This window comes from Peromyscus californicus, unplaced genomic scaffold (genome assembly GCF_007827085.1).
Source record: "Peromyscus californicus insignis strain IS unplaced genomic scaffold, ASM782708v3 Scaffold_4__1_contigs__length_199733344, whole genome shotgun sequence".
In the NCBI taxonomy this organism is placed as follows: Eukaryota; Metazoa; Chordata; class Mammalia; order Rodentia; family Cricetidae; genus Peromyscus; species Peromyscus californicus.
In genome coordinates, this window is record NW_026294562.1 from 182,418,962 (window position 1) to 182,443,304 (window position 24,343).

The 24,343-nt window shown below is 44.3% G+C and overlaps 1 protein-coding gene across 3 annotated transcripts in view; it reads right to left on the bottom strand.

Moving 5' to 3' along the window:
- Positions 1–997: 997 nt before the first annotated feature.
- Smim17 (small integral membrane protein 17) overlaps positions 998–24,343 on the bottom strand; it is a 34,128-nt gene continuing 10,782 nt past the window's right edge. For 2 of the 3 annotated variants that reach the window (XM_052714598.1, XM_052714596.1), the window contains 3 exons: positions 8,299–8,529; positions 6,211–6,287; positions 998–4,273 (listed from right to left, as the gene is read on the bottom strand). In XM_052714598.1, the coding sequence (XP_052570558.1) occupies positions 4,163–4,273; positions 6,211–6,287; positions 8,299–8,440 (330 nt within the window). In that variant the 5' untranslated portion in view covers positions 8,441–8,529 and the 3' untranslated portion in view covers positions 998–4,162. Of the gene's footprint in view, positions 4,274–6,210; positions 6,288–8,298; positions 8,530–14,581; positions 14,844–24,343 lie in introns of those variants that run through there. The other variant, XM_052714597.1, reaches the window with a different exon arrangement.

Consider the following 24,343-nt stretch of genomic DNA (forward strand, 5'->3'; position numbering starts at 1 on the left):
TCACTAATATGTTGTTATATGCTAATATAAATAATTATACATTAATTATAAATGACTATATTAATAGCACATTAATTACATGTATATTTATATGATATATTGTACATTTATTCTATAATATAATCAATAATATATTATTATATATTAATATAAATGATTATACTATAAATAATATATTAATATATAACATATAACAAAAAGACACACATTTGAATTGAGTGTCTCTTGTTTACAGTTAATAAAATCCCAACTATGTAACAGCAGATGCCTATGTTCTTTTAAGGGTTTGTTGCTTGTTGGATACAGTAACCCTAATCTCTCTGATAAAGGGAAGAGATCATCTCATATTTACTATATTCTCTCTATATGTATATTTCTATGATTTCTATAGCAAACCTGAGAGGCCATTGAAAATGTTTTTACATGGTGCTGGGGAGATGGCTCAGTGGTTAAGATCACTTGCTGATCTTGCAGAGGACCCAGGTTCAGTTTCCAGGATCTGCATTGTGCCTCTGTTACTTCAGCTCCAGTGTATCCAGCACCCTCTTCTGGCCTGTGTGGGTACTGCATACTACAAATACAGACAGGCAGATGTGCACCTGTGCATATGCGCGTGCGCGTACACACACACACACACACACACACACATAAAAATATAAAAATATTTTTTAAAAAGGAAGAAAACACTGGCTGCTCTTGCAGAAGACCTGAGTTTGGTCACAACCATCCATAACTCCAGTTCCAGGGGATCCAACAAACTCTTCTGCCTCTGTGGGCACCAGGCAAAACACTCAAACACACGAAATAATATAAGTACATCTAAAGAAATAAAAAAGAAAATCCCTTTAAAACAAAATAGTGCAGAGGATAAATTCTATGCCCACACCCACAGAGGATTTTAAAAAGACACCCATACCAATTTATATTTGAGAGGGAGACTTTCAAATTATCAAATTGACTAAAAGCAATCATTTTCAATATAATAGAAGAGTCAGAATCAGGTTTTAACTGGCATTTATTGAGTGATTATTATATGCCTTATGTGCCTGGTGTTTTACATATGTCATTTAATCAGCAAATTATAATAGTTCTGGATTTGTTTATATTGAATTACACAGCTAGTGAGGACATAAGGCAAATATTATAAAAATATACTGGTAAATCAAATTAACAGACACACAATCCAAAGCCACATAACAGGTGAAGCTAAGGAATATCATCGATGAGTCGGAGTTGACAGACATACATGGGTCTCTATTCTACAAAGAGCAGATATTCATCTTAACTACGCACAAAATATTTACAAATATTAGTCGTGACCTGGGCTCTAGTTGCTTTCCAAGTGTTTTGGAAGCAAATATATTACAGGTTACATTAGCAGAATATAAAAGTTACATAACTCTTTTACCTTTTGTGTTGGGGGAGATGGATGGGGCTCTATTCTACAAAGAGCAGATATTCATCTTAACTACGCACAAAATATTTACAAATATTAGGCGTGAACTCACCTCTAGTTGCTTTTCCAAGTGTTTTGGAAGCAAATATATTACAGGCTACATTAGCAAAATATAAAAGTTACACAACTCTTTTACCTTTTGCATTGGGGGAGATGGATGGGTCTCTATTCTACAAAGAGCAGATATTCATCTTAACTATGCACAAAATATTTACAAATATTAGGCGTGAACTCAGCTCTAGTTGCTTTCCAAGTGTTTTGGAAGCAAATATATTACAGGTTACATTAGCAGGGTATAAAAGTTACACAACTCTTTTACCTTTTGTGTTAGGGGAGATGGATGGGTGTGGGTGGGTGTGGGTGGGTATGAATGGGTGGGTTGGTTGCACACATGTGGGTACATAAGTGCTCACCCATGAATGTGCTTGTGGAAATTAGGACAGGACATGGTTTGTCTTCCTCCTTTGCTTAACACCTTATTGCCTTGAGACAGGGTCTCTCACTGAACTAGAAGCTTGCCTTTTTGGCTAAACTGGCTGGCCAGTGAGTTCTGAGCACTGTCTCTACCCAATGCCACTTCCCAATGCTAAAAACGACAGCCCAGACAGCCATGCACTTTGTGGATCCTGAGGATTCAAACTCAGGTCCTTATGTTGGCAGAGCAACTGAGCCATGTCCCCAGCCCCTCCACCACCACAAAAGGGTTGTTAAACAAAAAACAAACTAAACCACTGAACTTCCAAGTCTTTAGTAGGACTGCTACACAAAACATCACAATAAGCAAGGATGTTGATTACATAATGTCAAGATGTGGCCAAGGTAATATCCAGAAGGATAGTTCTACTATTAAATATGTCATTATTGCAAGTGTAGAGAGAATTTAAATTAAGTGTTCAGCCTTAAATGCGAACACAAGAAATAAAAGTGGTCAGAACTAAGCACAATTAAATCTTATAATTTAATTCATTGAAAAGTAAATGACAAATAAAAGAAACAATGGCTATAAATAAAGCCAAATACTACATCTTTGGAAAAACCAGAACCACTAAGAACCAGATAAGTGAAAGCCAAATAACAAGTAGGCCACAGAGACAAGTTGAAAGGAGAACAGTGATAGGAAAAAAATGCAGAGAATCTCTCTGTTTAATTATAAAAATAGTGTTCCTACTTAAGCTTATAATCTCAAAAGGTCTACAGAATGAAGAACTCTCTAGAGGATAAAAGACTATTATAGATCATCAAAATGAATCCAAGAAGTAAAAAAACTATTCACAAACTACTGATATAGAATTATCATAGTAATGACTAATAAATGAGTTACATAACTCAAACCTCTATCCAAACATTGCCTGAGATTTCCCCCCTCACAAATCTCAGAGCTGACTACTGGTGAATTCTTTAAAAAGATTTTTTTTAAGATTTATTTTTTTAAGTATATGTACTTGAAGAAGAATATGAGTGGGTATATACATATGAGTGTAGTGCCACCAGAGGCCAGAAGAGGGAGTCTAATCCCCTGGAGCTGGAGTTACAGGCAGTTGTGAGCTGCTCCATGTGTGTGACTGGAAACAAATTGCAAGAGTGATATGCACTCTGCAGCATTGAGCCATCGCTCCAGCCACAGTAAATTCTTTCAAACTGCCAAAGATCTGATATTTCTCAAGCTACAGAAATTATTCAAAAGCACTAAAAAGTGTAAAAAAAATTACTCACATCTCTCAATGATGCAAGCTTAAGCCATGAGACCAAAACCTCACAAAAATAGCACCAACTGAACACGTCAAGAAGAGGCAAGAGTCCTTACATAAAATAGCAAGAAAAAGAAGGCAGTATATGGAAAAGACTATACATACTGAAGATGCTATGATGTTGAGACTGGAAAGATGCTCAGAATTTAGGAGCACTGGCTACTCTTCCAAAGTACCCAGGTTCAATTCCCAGCACCCACATGGTAGCTCAGAACCATCTGTAACTCCAGTTTTAAGGGATCCAACACCCTCTTCTGGCCTCCACAGGCCCCAGGCACATACTCAGTATATAGACACACACATGCAAGCAAAATGTTAAATTGTAATATAATATTTTTTAAAGACAGAAGATGATTCATCATTGACCTTAAGTTGCACATTTTTCACCTTCTCTGAAGAAGTGTCTTCCAATTCATAATGTCTTATAATCAATTCACATTTTTCTTTCTCAGCAGTAAACAAAATTTCTCAGTAGTATACAAAATAATATGTGTTTTTTACAATCAATGATGTATACATTTAAATGAATCTTGGTCATGACAAAAACCTCATACTAAAAGGGTTATTTGAAAAAAAAAGAAAGAAAGAAAGAACTCATGAAGCTGGAGTGACAGCTCAGCAGTTCAGGGAGCTTACTGCTCTTGCAGAGAACCAGAGATCTGCTCCCAGCACCCATACCAGGCAGCTCACAACTGCCTACAACTCCAGTTGCAGGAGCTCAGACTCCCTCTGCTGGCCTCTGCGGGAACTGCACTCATAAAGCACATATATATACACACAGAGACACATACATAATTAAACATAAATCTTTAAAATAAATTAAAGATCATACTAAACTCATCTCAATGGATGTTTGAAAGGTATTTCATAATGTTCCATACCCATTCATGGTTTCAAGCTAGGACAGTCTCTTAAGTGACACCGGGCTTACATTTTCATACAGCAGCTACTGTGATAGTTAAATGTGGAGCATCATGGGCATCCCAGTTAAAACCAAGAATAAGAACAGCACACATACTACCAACACAATGGTTGTTTGCTGTGGAGCTCTGGACCACTCCATAAAGCCCTGAAAGAAGAAAAAAAGAAAGAAAGAAAATATCAGCACTGGACAGAAAGGAGGTTGGCAGCATTCACTGAGGGAAAATAAGATTGTAGCATTCGGATTCTACCAGTAGAGAAGTTGTTTGAGTTTAAAATTGCATGACAGAACTGATATTAGATAAATATATGGAAGCAAGGGCTTGAGAGATGGCTCAGCGGTTAAGAGCACTGGCTGCTCTTCCAGAGGTCCCAAGTTCAATTCCCAGCCACCACATGGTGGCCCACAACCATCTGCAATGAGCTCTGGTACCCTCTTCTGACTTGCAGGCATACATGCAGGCAGAACACTGTATACATAATAAATAAATCTTTAAAAATTCAGTACTTGGCCGGGCGGTGGTGGCGCACGCCTTTAATCCCAGCACTCGGGAGGCAGAGGCAGGCGGATCTCTGTGAGTTCGAGGCCAGCCTGGTCTACGGCGCGAGATCCAGGAAAGGCGCAAAGCTACGCAGAGAAACCCTGTCTCGAAAAACCAAAAAAAAACAAAAAAAAAAAAAAAATCAGTACTTGGAAGCAAGCAACACACCTGTGTTTCAAAAAAAATCAGAATAAAGGGATGAAATTTTCAAAATATCACTTGTATAGAAAGCCTTAGCTTTGTGCCACAGGTGTCTGGTTCTTAACCCAACCCTTCTTTTGAATTTCCAACTGTCTATCTCACTGTGTAAACATATTCATTTCTAAATATAATAGCCACCTTGAACTTTTTTGCACATGTTTGTGTTTTGTGTGCATGCATGTTCACATGTGTAGGGGCATGTGGCTACAGACAAATGTTTCTTTCCTTAATGTTTATTTTAGTCTTTTAAGCTTTCACTTTATTTTTTTTTATTGTATATGGGGGTGGACTTCCTCCATGTATGTCTGTGTTCCATGTGTCTCATGTGTCCCATGTGTATACCTGATGCCTGTGGAGGCCAGAAGAGTCTAATCCCCCAGAACTGGAGTTATGAATGGTTGTGAGCTGCTATGCTGGGAATTGAACCTGAGTCCTCTAGAAAAGCAGTCAGTGCTCCTGACTGCTGAGCCATCTCTCCAGCCCAAGATTTATATTAAATTACATGTATGTGTGTCTGCGGTGGTCATGGGTGATGTGCACATAAATTCAGGATGCACAGAGACCAGAAGAGAGCATTGGGTCCCCTAGAACTGGAGTCACAAACTGAGCTGTTTGACCTGGGTGCTGGGAACAGAACTTTGGTCCTCTGGAAGAGTAGAAAGCAGTGTTAACCACTGAGCCATCTCTCCAACCTCAGATACCTGTTTGTTACCTTAATACTCCTACTCACTTTTGTCTTCCTGGGTTAGATGGTGGGTGGATGGATAGATGAGTGGGTAGATGGATGGGTGGCTGGCTGGCTGGCTGGCTGGCTGGCTGGCTGAATGGATGGATCGATGAGTAGGTGGATTAATAGATAAGCGGCGTGAATGAATTGGTGGGGATAGGCGGATGGATGGATAGGTGGAGGGTGGGTGGATAGGTGGAGGGTGGATGGATATGTTGACTATAAGTGCAGAGCTATGGATGTTTGTGTGCATAGAGATATACACATGTCCCATATGGACCCTCCGCTGTGTCTGACCACCACAGGAATGTGCCACATCTCCCATGAGAGAGCGCTTGGAACTTCTGTGCAGAGAAGTCATCCCAGGCTGAGGAAGGAAATGTGACAAGTCGCTGAGATCTTCAGGGTAACATTTTTTTTTTTTGGTTTTTCAAGACAGAGTTTCTCTGTGGAGCTTTTGGAGCCTGTCCTGGATCTCGCTCTGTAGACCAGGCTGGCCTTGAACTCACAGAGATCCCCCTGGCTCTGCCTCCCGAGTGTTGGGATTAAAGGCGTGCGCCACCACCGCCCGGCTCAGGGTAACATTTTGCTAACGGAAATAATTCCTCCACATACCTGGGAGTCCTCTGACTCATCGTCTTCGTCTACCGAACTCCAGTCCTGAGACAGCCCAGTGTCTTGAGAAGACACATCTGTGAAGACAAAGAAACAGGAGAGAAGAGCTGCTAGTGAGCAACCAGGACACTTCAGCGAGGCTCCGCTTGCTTTCTCCATGGCATCCCATCCCTTGTCTACTAATGACCTAGCACAAATAAACACACACACATACATATATACATAGACACACACAAACACACACATACATATATATATACATACAAGCACACATATACACGTATATGTGTATGTATAAACACACATATACAAACACATACACACAGATGTGCATGTGTATACACATACAGATATACATGTGTACACACACACACACACACACACACACACACACGGTTCATGTGGGGCTGATAACATGTCAGGCCTAAATTCAGACCCTGCAGTTGACTACATGATTTAAACTCCTCCATTCACCTGTCCGGAAGGTAAAAGCTCCCTGGCCAGCTTCCAGCCAAGATCTGAATGAGGGAGCAGAGAGAAAGAATTACTCCAGGAGTCTCTCTACCTTCCATGAGAGAAGCTTCCAGGGAAGAATTTTCCACACAGTTGCAACCTAGGCATCCTTCTCAATCCTAAGCAGAATGAAGCTGGCAGAGACTCGAGTTTTATTTATCCCAGATTGGCCTGGAAATCTTCTCTATCGAATCCAGGTTAGCCTCAGACTCATGAGCAATTCTCCTGCCTCAGCCTCCCAAGTACTGAATTACAAGAGTCAGCTACCATGCAAAACTTAAAGTCTACTTCTTTCTTTTAACATTTTGATGGGAGAGTGGAGGCACACACCGTAGCACACATGTGGAGGTCAGAGGACAGCGGGAGTCAGTTCTCTCCTTCTACCGTGTGGGTCCCTGAGATCAAACTCAAGTTATCAGCCTTGGCAGCAAGCATCCTTATGCACTGATCCGTCATGCTGGCCCAGGAGTCTCTCTTAACTGACCTCTTTCCTTTCACTCTTGATTTCCTAAACCTACCATTCATTCTGGAAAACAGCTTAAAAAAAAAAAAGGCAGGTTTAATGCCCTCAGCACTTCTGACATTTGAGCTGCATAATTGTTAGAGGGGAGGGCCTGAATTGTTCATTGTGGGTTTAACAACACATTCTGACCTCTTCCCATCCATGCTCTTGTTAGTAACCTTAATCATGGGTTCCCTTATCTGAGGTGAGGGGTGTGTGTGGTGTGTGTGTGTGTGTGTGTGTGTGTGTGTGTGTGTGTGTGTGTGTGTGTATGCGTGTGTGTGTGTGTGTGTGTGTGTGTGTGTGTGTGTGTGTGTGATGTCTCCCTATGAAAAGTTTCACACAGCAACCCCTCCCTCACCGATCCTGGCCTTAATCAGGCCATATTTTTGACCAATAACCTAGGATCAAGATGCTAGCAAAGGCTTTCAAAGTGCCTAGGAGGGCTGGAGAGATGCTCACTGATTAGGAGGGCTGGAGAGATGCCCAGTGGTTGAAAGTATATGCTGTGCTTGCTCTTCAGGACATGTGCTCAGTCCCCAGAAACTACATCTGACAACTCACAATTACCTGCAGCTCTAAAGGATCCTGTGCCTTCTTCTGACCTCTGGGGGTGCCTGCACACACTTGCACACACACACACACACACACACACATACACACACACACACTTTTTAAAACTTTAAGTGCTTAGGCATCCCAGCATTCCCTGTTCTTCACCACCCATGAGAATAAACCTCTTGGAGACACAGGGCTCAACACAGTCGAGTTAGTCAGTCCGCCCAGTGTGTGAGTCGGCCAGCTCCCTATGACCTCACAGGCAGAAACAGGTAACAGGAGACATGTCCCCCGAGGTCACATCAAATGGCTGACTTACAGAATTATGAACCCATGCATGCTTGTTGCATTAAGCAACTAAATGATGGGGTGACTTGTTACGCAGCAAAAGCTGTCCAATTCAGCATTCCACACGTTGTGTCCGTGGCCTCAGTGAGTGACAGACCGGATGTTCAGCTCCTCCCTACGTTCTGTCAAGGGCATCTCCCTTGCCCACCTCCCACAGGACCCCTCACCTTTCTCATCGCTGTCGCAGCTCGAGGCCCCGACATCCACAGCCTCCCAGTCCTTGGGGAAGGTGGGTTGGCATGGCTTCTCCCAGGCCCTGCCGTCCCGAGGTAGCAGTCCCTGTGCCTGCTCAGGCCCCAGGCCCTGCATCTCCTCGGGAGGAGGCGGGCCTTCCAAGGCAGGCTTTGACTTCTCCGTTTCAGCGTCCTGGGGTGTTCCTCAGGCACAGGATTCAAAACCTAAGGACGGACAGACACGTTGTCATCTAGTGGATCGTGCTAGGCGTGGTGCCGATTGCTGGAATGATGGCAGGGTGCTGGAGAGATGGTTCGGCAGTTAAAAATGAAGGGTTTACTTTGGCTCATGACCTATCATGGGAGGGGGCACCGCTGCAGGAGAATGAGGTAGCTGGTGACATTGCACGCCCAGTCAGAAAACAGAGAACGACGGAGGCCAGTGTTCAACTCCCTTTCTCCTTGTTATTCAGTCCCGTACCCCACTCCATGGACTGCAGGTGCCTATATTCAGGGTAGGTTTTTCCCTAATTAGTTAAGTCTATTTGGAAACATCCTTTTAGACATGCCCACAGGGTTTCCATGGTGATTCTAAATTGCCATCGTAGATGGTAATTTAGCTGACAAGATTAACCACCAGAGATGCTGTGGAACAAAAATATTTATTGTACTTAGTCTAACATCCAAAGGGGTACTGGCAAAGATTTTAGACCATCCAGGGATTCCTGGAAGGAAAAACAAAAAAAACGAAACAGTTGCTCTCAACAGGAATCAAAGAGAATACCTCAGCTTGGTGCCAATGTATCTGTTGTTTGCTTTGTTGGCTGGTTTTTAAAATTTTTAGTGTGTGTGTGTGTGTGTGTGTGTGTGTGTGTGTGTGTGTGTGTGTGTGTGTGTACAGCTTCTTTCCTTTCACCATGGGATCCAGGAATGGAACTCAAGTCTCCGGCTTGAGTAGCATGTACTTTCCCCACCCCCCCCAGCTGTCTCACCAGTCCGTGTTTTGTTTTGAGACACTGCCAATTAGCTCAGGGTAGTCTCGAACTCACTATATATCCCAGGCTGGCCTCAAACTCCTGACCCTCTTGCTGCTGCCTCCTGGACACCGAGGTTACAGGCGTGAGATGCCACGCTCAGCAGCGGTGTCCTTAGCCTCTCCCTTGTTGGGGTGCCCCTTCGTTAGGAAGTGGGGAGCAGCTTCAGGGGCCAATGGGACAGCTCTAGTCAGAACATGGTCCGGTATTTGCTTACTTTCACTGTACTCATTTTCGTAGTAATCCTCAATAACTGTAAAACCCTAAAAAGGAAATGAGACACTGGCACTCCCTCTCCCACCGTGATATAAAATCTCCCTGGGAAATTCTCAGAGGGAGATTTTAAAAGCAAGCTGGCTCACGGGTGCTGGTGGGAGTGTCTGTTAGCCTAACAACCACTTAGTAAAACCCCACCGCACCATCTGCTAAGGCTAAACATATGCATACCCCCACAAGTGATGTTCCCATCCTCGGCACCTACGCATGACAGAGGGAAATTATCCTGTATCCACATGTTTGTGGAAGCCGCCACTCCTCTGTCTATATTCACAAAACAAAGCTGTTCCAGGGCCTGGTACACAGCTCAGTGGGTAGAGCACGCTGCAGAAGCGTAAGGACTTGAGGTCAAATCCCAAGCACTCACATTAAAAGAAAAGAAAAAAAAATGCCAGGCAGCACACATATGTAACCCCTTCACTGGAGGAGGGACAGGAACAAAATTCCAGGGGCCTGCTGGCCAGCCAGTGTAGCCAAAACAGTGAGCATCCACCAGGCTTGGCAAAAGACCCTGCCTCAAAATAAACAAGGCAAAGAAGAATTGAGGAAAACATCCTTTGGCCTTTGTGTGTGCCGACATGGGCTTCTGCTTACACACACTTGCATACATCACACAGAGATAAAGAAAAACAACACAAAGCTCTTTGTATTCATGGTTGGAGCTACTATATATGCACCTTTATGGGTAACTGGAATTGGAGAGACAGCTCAGCAGTCACAAGCACTGGTTGCTCTTGCAGAGCACCCAGGTTCAGTTCCCAGCAACCACATCAGACAGCTCACAATATTCTATAGCTCCAGTTCCAGGGGACCTGACATCCTCTTCTGGCCTCTGAGAGTACCTGCATGGACATGCATGCACGCATGCACGCATGCACACACATGCGCGCGCGCGCGCACACACACACACACACACACACACACACACACACACACACGTTAATTTTTAAGCAATGCAGATATGTTAAAAGTATTACAGCTGAGGCTGGGTGTGTAGCCCAGTTGGTAGAGCACTTGCCTAGCACACACAAAGTGCTGGGATCGGTCCCCAGTACTGCACAAACTGGGCGTAAACTGTGGTGACACAGACATCCAATCCCAGCACTCAGGAAGTGGATGTAGGAGGAAGAGAAGTTCGTCTACGAGGTGAGGTCAATATAACAGCCTGGGCTACATGAGACCCTGACTCAAATATCGACAACCACTGGGTGTGGTCAAGAGCAGCTGCAATGTCAGCATTCTGCAGGCCAAGATAAGGTCTCAGACTTGAGGTCAGCTTAGACAAAGAGTTGTCTCAGAAAGGTCAAACAAAGCATTACAACTTAGATATCTATCAACAAGACGATGATTAAATAAATGATCCTTCATTTATACAATGGAGATAGGTATGAATTAACTTGAAATATGTACTTACATGCATATGAACTGTATGGACCTACACATATACATGCATATGTACACACAAATATATATATGTTAAATATTTATAATTAAATATATGAAGGCCGGAGTTAGAATCCCAAGCACCCACATTTTTAAAACCTGCCAGCCCCGTGGGAAGAGAATGGCTGTAATTTTCAGGCTGCTGAGCATTGTTCTGATGGAAGCCCCACCTCTCTGCCCAGACCCTGCTCCTCCGAAAGTCCCACCAAACACAGCTCCTCCCCCAGAGAGGCTCAAGACCACTCCCATGGAGTATTTAAACTACACCCCAGAAAACAGACCAATGGATTTTCCGTCTCTCGTCCCTGTCTCCTCTCTGGGGGTGGCCGGAGAATCATGCTTTACCGGTTAAACCGGAGCTTTCTAATTGGGGATAGCTGCGTCGTTGGCGGAGAGGCTTATCCGGGTACAGAAACTTTTCAAGCATTATCAGTAGCAGGTAAAGCCAGCACGGAGCTAACTGCGTGCCCTTGAAATGTGTCTGCGACGCTCTCTGCCATGCCCAGGCTGTGTGTCCTGGGACACACAACCTCTCTGAGCTTTAGCTTGCTCATCCCTGAAAGCAGCCACCTCACAGAGGCATTTTGAGATTTCTGCAGGGACAGAACACCTGCTGAACGAAATTTAAGGGGTACGCTCCTTCTCCTGGCGCCGTCGGCTTGGAGTGCCGCCCTTCCTTCAAGGCTAACTTTAATTTAAACATTACATCTCCACAAATACTTGCCACCCATGGGTGTTTAACTGGATATGAAATTTCCCAAATAGTTCTCAACAAAATTTGGGCCAGGCCCCTGCAGAGTCCCGAGAGCCTATGGATGAACTGGATGTCCCCCTCGATAATGGCTACTGATATCCTGGAGGTGAACAGGAAGGGCCAAACTGAGCAGCAGACATGATTGTGCGGCGGATGGAAATGCTGGCACCAGGAATCAGACTGCAAACACCTCCAGAGCTCGTCGGAAAGCACAGCACAAGAATAAAATAAATCAAGCAAGAGCCTCCCGAAGGCTCTCAGTTCTGCAGCTGAAAAACAAAATGCAAATCCGGAAGAGTGTTTCTGCACCACAAAGAAAATAGAAACAAACAGGCATTGCGCAGCCTGGAAGAAACAATAGGGAGCACCCAGGATCGTCCGTCGTAGCAAACGATCCATCAAGTGTCTTTTCGGGAGGAGCTGCCTTGCCCCTTCAGCCCGGCAAAGACCTGAGACACAAGGCTGTCACCGTCGATTTCTTAGGAGACTGAAAAAAAATTTTTTTAAGATGACATCTTTTGCACTTTTAAAATATTTAAATAAAATCAGTATATATATTCTAATTAACTCACAAATAACAGCCGGTTTAAGGACTCCACTCAAACACATGCCCAGGCCCCAACCCTGTACAGCTCAGTGACGTTTTTATACACAAAGTGGCTACCTCAAGCAGCTCCTTCATTTAAGTAAGGGCTTTGCACTAACACACACTTACCTTAATTAGCTAGTTGGATAGTTACTTATGTTATGTGTTTTACTTCTTCAATACCTGGAAAGTTGAATTCACTTATCCATCATGGATAAAACCAAAATTTAAAAAAAAAAAAAAACTATGAAAAAAGTTAAAACTAGAAAGGGGAAAAAAGTAGTTTTATACCATCTTTCTAACTCATGTCCTTTTCCCTACATTCCCCCTTCCTCGTCACCTAATATTATCCCTCTCTTGGTCTCCTTTCTTCTGGTTTTTATTTATTTCTTTTTGAGACAGGGTCTACAATTTAAAATGCCCATGATTTCAAACGCTTAAAAAAGAAACACCCCATGAGCCAAAATAGCAATATCTGACCTAGGGTAGACCCTTGAGCTGCCAGTTTGAAACATCAGTAAGGGTTGGGGTGGATGTTGTAGGGGGGTGTGAAAAGACAAGACTTCCAGCATGGAGGAAAAACAGAGCTAGGGAATGTAGCAGGCAGTAGACTCAGTCTCCAGCACTGCATAAACCAGCCACCAGGATGCTCCTTTGCAACCCCAGCACTTACGAGGTAGAGGGATCAGGTCAGAGTGAAGAGCGAATTTTGAGGCCAGCCTGAGATACAAAAATGTGCCATGTGAGTGTGTGAGTGTGTGTGCGTGTGTGTGTGTGAGTGAGTGTGTGAGTGTGTGTGCGTGTGTGTGTGTGTGTGTGTGTGTGTGTGTGTGTGTGTGTATGTGCGAGTGCATGCAGGATTGTTACATGAACATTAATGGGAAAGAGTGTTACAGTATCCTAAGAATTAGGGTTTGTTTACTGCTTTACTTTCAATATGAAGCATGATTAATCATGGGGTTAGGCTGAGAAGCAGAGGGCTGGAGCAGAAAACACAGGTGTGGAGTGGAGAGGGTGATAATATGACTCAGTGGGTTAGAGGTACTTGCTGCCAAGGCCTGACCACCTGAGTTCAATTCCCAGGAGGACCAATTCCCACAATTTGTCCTCTGAATGCTCCCACAGAAATGAACGTAATTTTCGAAAAAAAGAAAAGGAAAAGAAAGAAAGAAAGAAAGAAAGAAAGAAAGAAAGAGAGAGAGAGAGAGAGAAAGGAAGGAAGGAAGGAAGAGGCAGGTAGGAGGCAGCGGCACAGGAAGAAACCTGGGGGCAGGGATTAGAAGACCCTGCAGGTGCATTGGATGGAAGGGGAGGAGAGAGACAGGACCCAGGGGATTTACATCTCACAGTCCCTGGGGTCTTGATGAATTAGAAAACGTATCACCCGCTGAGGCGAAAGGATGAGAGGCAGTAAGAGCAAGGGAAATCGCCATAATAGTAGTAATAATAATGGTAACGATAGCAAAAATAATAATGGTAATAATAATAATCATAATAACAACAACAGTAATAGAGGCGCTGTTTCCTGGGATGAACGTTCTGATTTTCAGGCCCTGTTGAGTAGTTAACAGTTATGGCTCCATTGCCCACACAGCCTCAGAGCTCAAGAGAGTTGGGGCTGCCCCTTAAACCCCGCACCTTTGGGACTTCACAACCTATGCTCCTTGCCTGTTGCAGGATACACCACACCGAGCCCAGGACAGACACAATGCACACACGCGCAAGTGCACACGCGGCCAGACTCCCAGGGGCAGCAAGCCCAACTACAGAGACTGGGGACCCTCCTCCCCTCCGGGAGATGATGTGCACGTGCACGCATCTACGAACGAACACAGACACCTGAGTGCAATCTCCCTGCAGGGTCCCTTCTCCCTGGTTGCTGAAATTCATGTGCGATGTACAGGCACCGGGTAAACGGATCAGGTTTAGCAGATAAACGGACCCAACCTGGTTAGACGCCCCCTCCTTTCCAGCCGTCTCCTCCTCCCACGTGGCTTTGAGGACCCTCCCTTCCCAGACCCCAGACCTAAGAGCAGCTGTGCTGCGAACCCGCCCACCCCAGATCCACGCATGGACACTCATGCACACAGTCACACAAGAATGCGCCTCCCCGGATCACTACCCACGCCCCCAACCCAATCGCCCGCCCCCTTCCCAAACACGGGGGTCCCTCTTAGGACTCACCCTCCCCAACCGGACCCTGCCAGGCACTGCGGAGCTCTGGAGCTGCAAGGACAGCGGCTGCGCAGCCGCGGAGGCTGTGGGTGGGAGGTGGGAGGTGGGGGTGGAGGGGAAGAGAAGGAGGCGGCCTTCTTTCTTCCGCCTCCTCCTCCGGGAGCCTGCCTTTGGAAAGAACTGGAGACAGATTGGAAGGGTGGCAGAGACCGCTGGCCTGTGGTGTAGTTGCAGAAGAACGGAGGTAGTATAGGCCCTGAGGGTCTAGTCCAAGTGGAGTGGCTCTCCGTGCGGAGTTAAGGAGCAATAAAGTTATATCACAATTCAGCGTGCTAGCTTTCCTATACAGCGCAGAAATCTGATCAAGAGATGACGCTACCCACAGTGAATCGGGCCCTCCTGAGTCAGTTAACAATCAAGAAAAGCCTCCACAGACACTCCCACAAATTAATAGGAGCTAAACGGGTGGTTTCTCAACCTGTGGGTCGCGACCCCGTTCGATTCAGAGAACAGGGAAGTCATCGCTTTCTGATGTGTGCCCCCTGACGACCCCCTCCCAGGCTCCAGTGAGTAGTGCCATTGTTGAGATAATGGATCACAAAACAAAACCAACAGTCATGAACCTGGGAAATGTTGGGCTTGGGCTACGGCTTGATAAGGCAGAGGAGGGAGATAAGAAAAAGCAAGGGGAGAGAGTAATAGAATATATTCTATACATGTATGAAATTGTCAAAAATCAAAATTAATATTTTTCAACTACGTGACAATTTACCAATATTATTTATATTGCATTGTTCTGTCATTGTGGAGAGACACAAGGAGATGAGTCCCCAGCCATTCCACGGATATGAGCTGAGGAGAAACGAATTGCAAAATAAAACATTCTATTCAGTTCCCACCATCTCCTTTAGTATCAAGATGTTATGGAAAGGACAGATGAGGGGTGATGCTCACCCCTCATGATGCCATGAGAGCTTACAAGTCGGGTCCCCAGACACAGATCCAAGCATGTACTAGTGAAAAACTTAAGGATGCTGATTAACTGGACCTCAGTTTCTTTGCCTGAAAAAAAAGAGGGGGACAAGAATAGTTCCTGTCTTGGAGGGTTATTCTGGGGTTTAAATGAGTTAGTACTCATTCCCACCAGGGACCAGCAAGATGCCCAATGGGAAGAGGTGATTGATGCTAAGTCCTGAGTTCAATCCCCAGGACACACATGGTAAAAGGAAAGATCCTCTGACCTTCATACATGCACCATGGCACATGTACACACACATGTGCACAGATACACAGACACACTCCTCTCTAAATACATAAATAAGCAAACAAGTTTCCATCAAATTATCATTATTTTAATTTTTTCTTTGTGTATGTGGTATATATGTGTATACATATATATGTATGTATGTATGTATAAAGTATAGGTGTGTAGGGAGGTGCCTTCATTCACACGTGTTCTTGTGGAGAGTAAGTCCCTGGAATCCATCAGTCTCCCTCACCCATCACTGCCAACACTGGGAGTTTCAGGCATATGCTAACACATATGGCTTTTATATGGGTGCTGGGGATTTGAACCCAGGTCCTCATGCTTGCACAGCAAGCGTTTTGCCCACCAAGCCATCTATCTCCCCAGTCCCTATTATAACTACTGAACATGAATTCTTAGCAGAGGCAAGAACTCCAGTTTTGATCTTGAGAGCTCTTAGAAGAAGGGCTTGGATGAAATAATGTCACTGAGTAAATTCCTTGGGAGGTTATCTCTTTTAGAAAGGTAAGAGGGCCGGAGAGATGGCTCAGCAGTTAAGAGCACTAGCTGCTCTTCCAAAGGACCTGAGTTCAGTTCCCAGCATCCACGTGGCAGCTCACAACTGCCTGTTGCTCCAGTCCCAGGGAATCTGGCACCCTCACTCAGGCATGAATGCAGAAAAAACACCAAAATAAATAAATAAAATATGCTGTGCAGTGGTGGCACACGCCTTTGATCCCAGCACTCAGAAGGCAGAAAACAGAGGCAGGCAGATCTCTGAGTTCGAGCCCAACCTCGTCTACAAAGTGAGTTCCAGGACAGACAGGACTGTTACACAGAGAAACCCTGTCTCAAAAAGAGGGGCAGGGAGAGAGAATGGCGTAAGAACAGCAAAGGGAGTGTCTGGAGTCTTATACCACTGTTTTAACTTTATTCAGACTTCAGTCTTTCACACTTCCTTCCTCACCTTTGGTCATGTTTCTCCATGAGTGATAAATACCACCTTCCTGGCTGCTTACAGTGTAACATCATAATGCTATTTATTCCACTTATTTTTCCATTTTGGTTTTTCCTGAGACAAGGCCTCATATAGCCCAAGTTGGCCTCAAACTCGCTATAAACTGAAGGTGACCTTGAACTGTCTTCCTGCCTTTGCCTCCCAAGAGCTGGGATTACAGTGTGTGCCACCATTTCTCACTTACTTAGCATTTTTATTTTAAATTAGTTTATTTTCCTAAAACCTTTTCAGAAGTGTGGTGGTTTGAATAAGATTGGCCCCTATAGGCTCATATATTTGAATGCTTAGGCAGTGGCATTGGGAGGTGTGGCCTTGTGGGAGGAAGTGTGCCACTGAGTGGGGGGTGGACTTTGAGGTTTTAAATGCTCAAGCCAGGCCCAGTCTCTCTCTCTCTCTCTCTCTCTCTCTCTCTCTCTCTCTCTCTCTCTCTCTCTCTCTCTCTCCCCCTCTCCCTCTCCCTCTCCCTCTCTCTCCCTCTCCCTCTCCCTGCTGCCTGCCAATCCAGATGTAGAACTCTTGGCTCCTTCTCCAGCACCAAGTCTGCCTGTGTGCCACCATGCTTCCTGCCATGGCTGTAATGGACTAAACCTCCGCACCTGTAAGCTGGCCCCAATTAAATGCTTACTTTATAAGAGTTGCTGTGGTCATGGTGTCTCTTCATAGAAATAGAAACTCTAGGGCCAGAGAGGTGGCTCAGCGGTTAAGAGTGCTGGCTGCTCTTCCAGAGGTCCTGAGTTCAATTCCCAGCACCCACATGGTGGCTCACAACTATCTGTAGTAAGATCTGGTGCCCTCCTGGCGTGCAAGCATACACTGTATACATAATAAATAAAATCTTTAAAAAAAAAAAAGAAATAGAAACTCTAAATAAGACAAGAAGTGAGTTTGTTTGTTTCTTTGTTTGTTTGTTTGCAGTTCTGGGAACCGAATCGAGGGTTTCATGCATGATAACATAGTAGGCAAGCACTCTACCTACTGAGTATTCTCAGCCCCCTTTCTAACTTGCTGAGACATGGTCTCACTAAGTTGCCCAGACTGCCTTTGTACTAACTCTGTAGCCCAAGCAGGGCTCGAACCTGTGATCTTCCTGCCTCAGCTCCCCCAGTAGTTTCCATTACAAGCATCCCCCACTAGTCCCATCCAAAATGCCTTTACAGGGAAATTGCAGAGCATTCCAATGTGCAGAAGGGCAGTTTCTTGTGTCGTGACCTGAATAGATACAAAAGGAAAATAGATTAACCATAGCAGTATGCCACTACTTGGTGTAATAGATTCCATCACTGGGGTCTCTTTCTCTCTCTTCCTTCCCTTCCTTCACTGCCCCCTACCCCGAGACAGTCTCTCACCATGTAGCCCTGGCTAGCCTGGAACTCACTCTGTAGACCAGGCTGGCCTCAAACACAGAGATCTGTCTACCTCTGGCTCCGAACTGCTTGGATTAAAGGTGTGCGCCACCACGCCCAGCACTGGTCTCTACTCTTCATTGCCCTGCTGTTACATACTGTACCATGAATGGCTTCACAGAAAATCAAGAGGCAGTGTGAAAACATTTCACTCTTTGATGGCCATCTTGTATTTTTCCACTGTAACAAATCGTCACTGTGAGTATGGAGACCACATGGTGATGACTCCTCAATTCTTCCCAGGGAATTACCAAGTCAGGAGGATGGGTTTATCTTGGGAATCACAACACAGTCATCAAATCTTGGGCCATGATTTGACCAAGTTATGAGTCCTCTTGACATCTTGTTGGGGCTCCATGATTAACTGACAAAAGGCTGATCAATATAAAACTAGGATTTCATTCACTCACTCACTTAAACTGTCCATTCAGCAAATATTTATTAAACAATTGATAGGTAGTAGATCTTGTTCTTGGTGATCAGGATAATAAGTGTCTGTGGCCCAATGAAGTGTATGTTCTTTAAAATATATATTACATTTATGTTTTTATTGAGTTGTGTGCATGTACACATGTGAATGAAATGGTGTACTTGTGAAAGTCAGAGGGCAACTTGCTAGAGTTGGTTCTCTCCTTCCACCAAATGAGTCCTAGGGATTGAACTCAGGTCATCAGGCTTTTCAGCAATAACCTTTACCCACTGAGTCATCTTGCTGGGATAGAAGGGTTCATTCTAATGACAGAAGTACACAAACAGGCACATGAAGCAGTAAAATGTAATTCATACTAAAGTCCATGAAAAGGGCCAGTATGAGAGTGACTCTAAGGGGATGTATCTATCTCTACCATCTATCTATCTGTCTATCTATTTATCTATCACCTATCTATCTATCATCTATCTATCATCTACCTTTATCGATCATCTATCTTCTATTCATCTATTTATCTATCTATCATCTATCTCTATTTATCTACCATCTGCTGTGGGATGTTCTGTATGGCAAATGTGTTGCTAATTAGTCAATAAATAAAATACTGATTGGCCATTGGCTAGGCAGGAAGAATAGGCGGGACAAGGAGGAGAATAAAGCTGGGAAGTGGAAGGCTGAGTCAGAGAGACACTGCCAGCTGCCAAGATGAGAAACAGCATGTGAAGATGCCGGTAAGCCACGAGCCCTGTGGCAAGGTATAGATTTATAAAAATGGATTAATTTAAGCTGAAAGAACAGTTAGCAAGAAGCCTGCCATGGCCATACAGTTTGAAACCAATACAAGTCTCTGTGTTTACTTGGTCGGGTCTGACGGCTGTGGGACTGGCAGGTGAGAGAGATTTGCCCTGACTGTGGGCCAGGCAGGAAAACTCTAGCTACAAATGGCGCCCAACGTGGGGCAAGAGTTTCCACCTAAAACCTGAGAAAAGATTCTAAAACGGAGCTAAAAACAGTTCCTAATTGTCTCTCTCAAATGAGCAGCAGCTGCCTGTTTGAGCTACTGGTGGGTTCCGAGAGTGCGTGCTCGACCTGCCTATGGCGGGAATGAGGCCTTTGCAAGTGGCACTTTGAGCTGCATGGTGGATTTAGCCTTTGCTGGTGCAGAGCAAAAGGGGAGGTTTCTGGGTTACACGCTGCTTGGCTAAAAGCATAGACCCATGATAGCTCCCAGAGCTGGCGGTAAACCATGGCCATGTTGGGAAGCTGAGGTGGGTGGATCCAGCAGCCACAGCTGCTGCAGTTTAAGGCAATAGATTCACAATAAGACAGATTCAGATGTAATAGTTTGCAATGTGTATAAAAGATACGTAGGCTTGAAAGAGACAAAAAAGATGATATATAGAGTTATAGAAACAAATATATAGTTTTAAAAAATAAAGTCTTTAAAGAGACAGTAAAGGTAGTATAAAAAATAAGCCACGTAAAAATGGATATTACACAGAGAATCTGCATTGTGTTGTCTTTGGGACTTTTAACTGCAGAAAAACATTTCATTGTAAAAGCTGTTGAGTTACGCCAAAATGTATATTTTAAAGGTACCTTGACTTCAAAATTTGGATATAAGGATATGTTACTTTGGAAAGGAGACTCTGCTTTTGTTCCCACAGAAAGCCAGAGGCTATGGATTTGTTCCAGATTAAGATACATCAGGTTTGACCAGCCGAGACCCCCTGAAAGGTCTCCGATGACACCATGGCCCAGATGATCCAACATCCAGAATGGTTTCAAGGCAACTGGCTCAGACGATACACCCTCATAGACTTTTCCATGATCCTAAAATTTTCTTTGTATCCCCATAAGATACAGCGCCCCCCTCCAGCAGGAAGTAGTAAGAGAAGCTACGCCCAAATTCCCAAATTATATGTAATTTTACTTTGTTAAGGTTAAAACCTTCCGTTTTCAAAAAAAAAAAAATGGGGGAAGTGCTGTGGGATGTTCTGTATGGCAAATGTGTTGCTAATTAGTCAATAAATAAAATACTGATTGGCCATTGGCTAGGCAGGAAGAATAGGCGGGACAAGGAGGAGAATAAAGCTGGGAAGTGGAAGGCTGAGTCAGAGAGACACTGCCAGCTGCCAAGATGAGAAACAGCATGTGAAGATGCCGGTAAGCCACGAGCCATGTGGCAAGGTATAGATTTATAAAAATGGATTAATTTAAGCTGAAAGAACAGTTAGCAAGAAGCCTGCCATGGCCATACAGTTTGAAACCAATACAAGTCTCTGTGTTTACTTGGTCGGGTCTGACGGCTGTGGGACTGGCAGGTGAGAGAGATTTGCCCTGACTGTGGGCCAGGCAGGAAAACTCTAGCTACAACCATCTCTTTCTCTTAGTGGTGGGGAATGGGGGTTGCTGGAGATGAAACCTGGGGTCTCAGGCATGCTAGGCAAGTGTTCTTCCACTGAGCTACCACAGCCCAGAGAAGACATTTCAAAATGTGACACTTTGAACTAATACCTAAAAGATGGGAAGGAACCAGCTAAACAATAATCCATCGTAGAATGAATCATTAAAGATACAAAGGGATCAATAAAGGGGCCAATGTGGGCAGAGTGGCTAGACAAGGGACAGAAGTGAAATATAAGTTCAGAAAGGCATTCAGGGTCTTGCAAGCACAGGAAGGTCCCTGGGTTTGATTATGGGTTGCTTGGGAAGAATTCTCAGAACAATGAACAGTGTTGAGACTTACTCTAATTTACATTGTGAACGTGTGTCCAAAATCTCTTGTGTGTGGAATGCAGCAGAAGGGAGCATGATAGAAAAGTTGTGTGAGAGGCTCCTGTAGTAACCAAGGTGGGAGGTGATGGTGGCCTGAAATACAGTGGTCATGGAGATGACAGATGTGGGTATATTCAGGATACATGCTACTGGTGGAGCTGATAAGGCTGACGGGCAGATAGGTTTTGAGGTATAAAAACAGGGATGAATCTAGAAGATTGGGGCTGTGAGCCTGAGAAACTGAGTGCCGGGTAGTGCATAGAGTGTTATCAGGGTTTTTATTTTGTTTGCAGGGAAAACCCAGAGTTTCATTTGTGGCATAAGTGTTGGATATCTGCACTTCTGTGGGTATGGTCCAGCATGTCCTTCGAGGATACAAATATCTCCAACCAGAAACTCTACAACTGGGAGGTTGGGAGAGAAAGTTCAGGACAGTGCTCTAAAAATGCTGCAAAATGACCTCTGATGCTGGAAGTCCCCTTGGACCAGCCTGCAGTGCTAACCCAATGGAATACGCGCTGTCTGCTGAACCATTTGCAAGTGAACTGTCCCTGGTTCTAACACGTTTGGGAGATGGGAGAGAAGAGCCAGCCTCCCACACAAACATTGTAGAAACCGCTGCCCTGTAAGGCTTGAACAGTCACAAGGTATTTGTCAGAACTAAAAACCCTCTGGGGGAGCTGTCCGCGGTTCTGAAACCAAGCACCCTCGTGCTTTACGTGTCGCTGTCCGGGGTGCTGAACCACACGACATAGAGCGAGATCAAATGGCTGGTGAGGATTGCGCTGTCCGTGGTTCTGAACCACAGAGCAGCTCGCGAGGAGCTGAAACTTTGGCTGCCTGCGCTGTCCGCGGTGCTGACTCATGGCGCCAGGAATTGCTCCTAACCGCAACTGCAAGACCTGACTCTGGTGCTGATTTTATACAGTGTAACAGAGAGGTTTCCTTATCCTCCCATACAGAAACCTTAAGTAACTACCTATATAGTAAAAAAACCCTTGCTGTTGCTTGGAAACACAGCTCACTGAGGTCTGTGGAGAGCGTGGGACGAGAGCTAATTAAGACAAAAATTGCAGAGTCACTTTGAAGAGGCACCTTTAGTTCTCAGGACAGTAGGGCCTTGCTACACCCTCCATAAGATTTATTAACAGCTTTCCCAAGACATCCTTAGAGGGCATGCAGAAAAAAAAAACAGAGGGAAAGACCTGAACCAAGTTGAGGCTGTTGATTATCTTAAGTGTAAAGGGGTGGAAAGTGCCCCCATGAGTCCTTAGGGATTTTTGTTTTGTTTCATTTTACGTTGTGGGGTGGGGGTCACAAGAAAGGTGTGGTTTCTGGTAGCTAAGGAAATGGTTCAATAAGTAAAGAGCTCACCATGCAAGAGTGAGGACTGTTATTCAGATTTCCCGTACCCATGTGAATGCCAAGTGAGCGTGGAAGCCTGCCTGAATTCCCAGAGCTGTGGGAAGCAGAGAGAGGGATTTCCCCAAAGCAAGCAGACTAGCCAGACTATGCAAAATGGTGAGCTCTGGGTTCAGGGAGAGGTCTTGCCTTGAAATACAAAGGTGGAGAGTGCTTCAGGGAGACATCTGACATCAACTTTGGTCCTCCACACACGTGCACCTTTACACATATAAGCACCCATGCAAGTCAAACATGCATACACACAACACACACCGACATGTTCAAAAAAGAGACCGAGATGCAATGGTTAATTTATAGAGGTATATCATGACTACATATTACTATGAACATTTGAGTGGTATTTTTAATGATAAAAGTTGGCAATTTAAAAATGCTTCAGGCAGCTATACTTTAAAATGCAACCCATACTATTTTTTGAAGTTCCTTTGTTATCTTTTGTACTGCTTTTGATGAAGAACAGACATACAATTTTCTGTCAGAATTAGTCTTGAATCATGTTGGTTTTAAATTGTGCAGGCTTTTGAAGGACAAGTCACTGGAATGAAATCCACCCACACACTAAAAACTGATGAGTGAATGAATACATGCCTGAATGAACAAGGATTTGATCACCAGGAATGTCCCTGAGGAGTGGTCCAGCAGCCAAGATATAAGGAACCTGTCCTAAAATGCCCCCGAGAGCAGAACCCACTTGTAGTGCAGCATTAACACTTTCAAATGTCTTTAACTTATATTGTGGAGGTCAGAGTATAGCTTGAGAGGGTTGGTTCTCTTCTTGAACTATGTGGGTCCCAGGGATTGAACTCAAGTCATCAGGATTGGCAGCAAGTGTCTTTATCTGCTGAGCCATCTTACCATCCCTTGAAGCATTTTCATTTGCTGACTAACCCATCAAACTGTTGAGTGTCAATATTCTCTCATTTCCAGAAGGAGGAATTGGAAGGATAGAAGGGCCAAACAGAACTTGCTCAGAGCTACTCCTCTGGGCTCAGAATCTTCTCCCTCTCATTTCTTCTCCAACCAAATTTCAAATGTGCATGGCTTGTCATAACATCTTCTGCATGACAATGAGAGCTCTGATTATGAGGAGTATATAAGTCCTCCTGTACCCTATACCTCTATCCAGCTGACCTTGGTAGCACTGTGTTCTGTAGAAGGAATAAAGATGTATGTCTTCCTCCAATAAGCTTTTAACAATTGCAGCAATTCTTGAAGTAATAACATTGCTAGGGATGCTTATTCAAATATTACTCAGGATATTATCTCTAGGCCATAGATTCTTTGGGTCACACCACCAGGAACCATAGAATAACAGCAAGAATTTCAAAGTGACAGGAACTTAAAACACATCACATTGATAGTCAGGAGCAGACAGGAATTACTGTAAATATCCCTACTACCCAGCTCATTTTCTCCAAACTTAAGCAGTCTAGGACTCAAGCTCAGAAAATGGTGCTACCCACACAGTGGG